This window comes from Megalobrama amblycephala, linkage group LG13 (assembly GCF_018812025.1).
Source record: "Megalobrama amblycephala isolate DHTTF-2021 linkage group LG13, ASM1881202v1, whole genome shotgun sequence".
NCBI classification, from domain to species: domain Eukaryota; kingdom Metazoa; phylum Chordata; class Actinopteri; order Cypriniformes; family Xenocyprididae; genus Megalobrama; species Megalobrama amblycephala.
In genome coordinates this window covers 23,333,598-23,338,939 of record NC_063056.1, presented here as the reverse complement: position 1 = coordinate 23,338,939, position 5,342 = coordinate 23,333,598, and the positions used below count along the sequence as shown (strand labels likewise).

Below are 5,342 nucleotides of genomic sequence, written 5' to 3'. Positions count from 1 at the left end.
AGGACTACATTTTCGGACATTAATGTTGTTCCAGGATCAACAAAATATGTTAATCCGGGAACATGACTTAGCCTAGCCTACTTGGCAAAATCGCACTGACCCATAGCACAGCATTAAGGACAACGGTGAAATATACGTCTTGAATGTGTATACTTTTCTACTATAAAGTACATGCAAAAGCAGTACGTCAAATGAATTAAATGTCCAAATGTGCGGTATTCAACAAACAAGTGAAACATATTTGGATAAATGTATTCACTGAGATTCTGAACTCTGCCACCATTGGACACTTCGCTATCTCAGTGCTAAAAAATGAAAGAATGCTGGCAATCTGTGTGCTCTTTTTAAGTTTTAAAATGTTTTGGTACCAAGAAAGTTGTTCTTTGTTGTTACATTGAACATGTTTAACAGCAATACCTTGTTTTTGCAATTAGTGGTAGTACATCAGGTCAAAATATAATAGTAGCATGGAGGATGTAGTATGTCCGGTAATGTATTCATACACAATGGTCTAGAAATAAGATCTTTATCGAATTCAGTACTCTGATTCTGTGAAAGTATTTTCAATCCAGTTATAGCCTACAGTTAAGCAGTTATTATTAAAAAAACATTTGACCTTTTACTGCAAGTGTTGTTATTGCTACATTAAAAAATGGTTTTTCATAATTGACATAAAGTTGAAATAGGCCTAAAAACAAAAGGTGAAATTAACATATACAGCTATAGAAATATTTGTTTATTGTTTTTTCAAAATTGCATGCATTTTGCGGAAGAACACTTGCACAGTCAAGTAACATAGGGTGCGTCTCAATCAGCTCCCTAGTTCAGTAGTCAGGGCACTGAGCAGGGAATCAGCCACATTCATTTACATGATATACTGATTCACGACCTAGGGAGCTGATTGAGATGCAGGGATAACCTATGTACGCTATTTCCCGCGAAAACCATCCCGGGTCTAAAATATAAACTCTTGTAACAGGCTTACCATAGTGAATCAAGAAGGATTGATAATGTATTGACTCATTATTTAATTTAAATATTATTTAATATCATTATTTATTTACTCTAATAAAAATGGCAAAACAAAATAAAAACAAAACTGCTAACATTTTAATTAAAGACTGAAAATATAAAAATAAAAGCTCATTTAAAATATTAATAAATACTATAATAGCATATAAATAATCCTAAAACAATACTGCTCAGTGTCATGATTGACCAATCAGAATCAAGTAAAAAGCCATGTCAATCAAATTCGAATCAATGTAATGCAGTCTTGAGGGTTTTATATATATATATATATATATATATATATATATATATATATATATATATATACATACATACATAAAGCAGCAAAGCCGTGTGTATGTTAATGACCCTCAGATTTTCAGACGTTTCCTGCTAAACCGGTGTTGTGAGTGACTTGCTTTGTGCTGCCATCTGCTGGGCGATTAGACAAAATACTTTCAAAAAGGAAGTGAGTAGTCAAGTTTCTAATCATATGGTTTGGCTAGACGCTACAATGCTGAGTTTATAAATTACTTGTCATTAATTAACTTTAAATCGCAAACCGTGTTCAAAGACCATAGTTAGGATACGTTTATCACTTCAGATAATCATAACTATGGTGAGTCAGCCTGTGTTTTCGCTCATAATCACACGTGGACGTTTTTTTCCCTTATGAGTGTCGTTAAACTGTAAAATCCACTAGAGGCAAGTATGAAATATATTGTACTCGAGTAACACACACCTATAAATATGGGATCCAAAATTCTAACACCACAACAGAAAATGCACTTATTTGCATCTATTGAGTCACTATGTGCTATATAAATATGTCTTTTAAGTACCTTGTTTAAATCTATTATATTTTTTTACTGCATTACAAACAAGATAATCAACAAAAAGTGCATACAAACCAGAAATGATTACAAGAATAGACGTCAAATTATCTTATGCAAAAAACACCATGTTTATTAGACACCAAATTCTCTGAACAATCAGAGTTAATAAAAACCACTTCGTTGCGAAGCATACGCTTAGTTTACACAGAGTGAAAACGAAAAATAAAGAAAAAAAAAGCATGAGAACTCCACATTGGAATTGAAAAGCACCACAGTGTCTGTGTTGTGATCACATCCTCCATGTATAACATCCCCACACGCATGTGAGTTTGATCTCAGTGTCTCTTTGAGAAGGAGTGTTGGCCTTGCTCCTCACATGGTTAGGATCAGAGGACATGGGCCCTCATGAAGTGCACACAGGGCCAGTTTGAAATCAAAATAGTGATATCTCGGTATCCAAATATAGTTTGATGAGTAAACAAAAAGTGTGACCCGTTGCCTGATCTAGGCGAGGACTGCGAATCAGCAGCCCGACCACATCTACACTGTAAACAAAGCAGTTAGGCAGTTCTTGGTTGCTACTGACACAGTGCTGAACTCCAGCAAAACAAAACAAGATGCACCATTCTAGGACAAACCAACCAGAGGCCAGTTAATACTATTATAAAATGCATTGCTATAAACCACTAGATTTTTGCATCACATTTGCATTTCAATCCAAACACTGAGATAAACAACTTAAAAATTACTCAATAAGAAGGGTCACGTTGCAAAAACAGTCCAAAATACATAACATTTCAATCTCAGCAATATACAATAGAAAAATTATAAGGGTGTGATATCAAAGTTTGTAAAACCAACGTATGACAACGAGCTGGGGGCCCCAAAATTTTAAAATGTCAAGACGTTCATGCATCTGCGGGCTAGAGATCTCAGTCCACAGGTTTGGAGATGTCGTTCTCCGGTGGTTCCGAAGAAAACTGGAGTCGTCTGACCGCTTCTTTGATCAGATTCCCCGACAATATGAGTTCCTGGAGGAGCTGGTGTGGATCGTCCTCGTCGATTTTCTTTCGGTTCCACGAGGATTTGAAATGGTCCCATTCCTGATCGCTGGATCCGGGCGGGTTGTACGGACTGGCCCGGCTGGTACGTAAACTCCGGCTTCGGAGACGGATGCACCGCTGACCGCCCGCCGCGCTGCTGCCGCCGTTCGGTTTGCTACTGGTGAGACCGTGTAGACGTGACATCGCCTTCTGGCTCGAGCTATTGTTGTGAAGCTGCAGTGCCTCGCCGATTTTCGACACGAGAGCGTCTACTTCCTTAGAATCCACCGTTACCGACTGTTCCAAAAAGATATAATTCTCCTTTCGACAAGGCATTTTGAATATATCTGTGTGTACAATAATATCCAGCCGTGATAGTTGTTTTTATTCAAATAGATGGGATCGTTTACCCGGCGTCCGCCACGCTCACACGCTGCCCAACAGAAACAGCTCAAGGGTTGATTTGTAAACAATGGATGACGCAGAATCCGGCACGTACCATTTCAAAAGCACAGGGGCGCATGCTCAGTCGTTTAAAAATGTTAACGCATTATATTGTAGTTAAAAAGTTGGAGAGATATTTTATACGTTTCGTTTCACCTACAACAAATTATACTGTCTGCTTGGTTTAGCATTCTTGGTGGTTGTATTTATTTTGGCACCGCCATACGTCTCCGCAGATCTCTGTATCATCAATCATAGCATTACATAACAGTCCCCGAGTGTACAAAAACGATGCACTAGACAGCCACATGTGTGAACTCTATGCACTCAAATGCTGGTGCAACTGAATGTGACACTGTACTAGATGTACTTGATTTCTAAGAAAGTTGTAAATTATAGCAACAATGCTAGCATAAGATGTCAGTCTTGATAACTTCATTTCCATATTTGTAACTGAGGACCTGTTCATCTCGTGTGGCACGTGCCAGACGGTTAGTAATTCAAAGTTGCATCAGACATATCAGACCAGGGGATTTCATACTTGGGTCTGGGGAACTAAATATTTTCATATATTTATAATGTTAATTTTCACAGTATAAATTAGGAATTAGGTCTTTACACTTGAATATACAGTCAAACCAAAATGTATTCAGACACCATGAACATTTCATTCATTATTACTGTTTATTCACTATAGTTAAAAAAAAAAAAAAATTGTAATAAAATATGACAGAGTTAAACCTTAACCTTATGTCAAAGGTTGTTAGTTCCTGTTGGTAAGACAGGAATTTGGAATTTGAATATGTCTGTTTTTAAATGTTAAAAGTAATTTTAATGAATACAAATTATACGTTTTAACCACTTGGTGGGATTGTGGTCATAATGCGCCGTGGTAGCGCGTCAAATCATTCACAAGTATAAATATGAAGCTATTTTGCACGTAGGTGATATTGAATTAATATTTCATGTCGATATGCAGTGGTTACATACTGTTTAAACTAATCGTGGTATTGATATTACTGCCGACTCTATAGAACATTGGCAAGGAAAACTAACTTTACCGAGCTCTGAGAGCCCCCTAGTGGTCGGGAGCATTTCCGTTGTGTTGTGGCTTGATTTCGTTGTGTTGTGGCTTTATTCCGTTGTGTTGTGGCTCGATTCCGTTGTGTTGTGGCTTTATTCCGTTGTGTTGTGGCTTGATTTCGTTGTGTTGTGGCTTTATTCCGTTGTGTTGTGGCTCGATTCCGTTGTGTTGTGGCTTCATTCCGTTGTGTTGTGGCTCGATTCCGTTGTGTTGTGGCTTTATTCCGTTGTGTTGTGGCTCGATTCTGTTGTGTTGTGGCTTTATTCCGTTGTGTTGTGGCTTTATTCCGTTGTGTTGTGGCTCGATTCCGTTGTGTTGTGGCTTTATTCCGTTGTGTTGTGGCTGGATTTCGTTGTGTTGTGGCTTTATTCCGTTGTGTTGTGGCTCGATTCCGTTGTGTTGTGGCTCGATTCCGTTGTGTTGTGGCTTTATTCCGTTGTGTTGTGGCTTTATTCCGTTGTGTTGTGGCTTTATTCCGTTGTGTTGTGGCTCGATTCTGTTGTGTTGTGGCTTTATTCCGTTGTGTTGTGGCTTTATTCCGTTGTGTTGTGGCTCGATTCCGTTGTGTTGTGGCTTTATTCCGTTGTGTTGTGGCTGGATTTCGTTGTGTTGTGGCTTTATTCCTTGTGTTGTGGCTCGATTCCGTTGTGTTGTGGCTCGATTCCGTTGTGTTGTGGCTCGATTCCGTTGTGTTGTGGCTTTATTCCGTTGTGTTGTGGCTCGATTCTGTTGTGTTGTGGCTCGATTTCGTTGTGTTGTGAACTTATGTTTGCTTTTTTAATTTCGTTGTGTTGTGCACTACTGGGCCACCGTACTAAAGGCCTTAATAATAATAATAAAACAAAGATATGACATCCAAAGTATGTAAGGTAGTACAACTCACTTTTATTGAATTCAAAAGGTTTTAAATATATTTTGCTACAT

General features: G+C 38.1%; 1 protein-coding gene across 1 annotated transcript; it reads right to left on the bottom strand.

The window, feature by feature from the left end:
- Positions 1 to 1,951: 1,951 nt before the first annotated feature.
- LOC125243756 (glycogen synthase kinase binding protein) lies at positions 1,952 to 3,422 on the bottom strand. The gene has a single exon (XM_048153579.1). The coding sequence runs from the start codon at positions 3,224 to 3,226 to the stop codon at positions 2,780 to 2,782; it is 447 nt and encodes a 148-aa protein (XP_048009536.1). The 5' UTR covers positions 3,227 to 3,422; the 3' UTR covers positions 1,952 to 2,779.
- Positions 3,423 to 5,342: the final 1,920 nt, after the last annotated feature.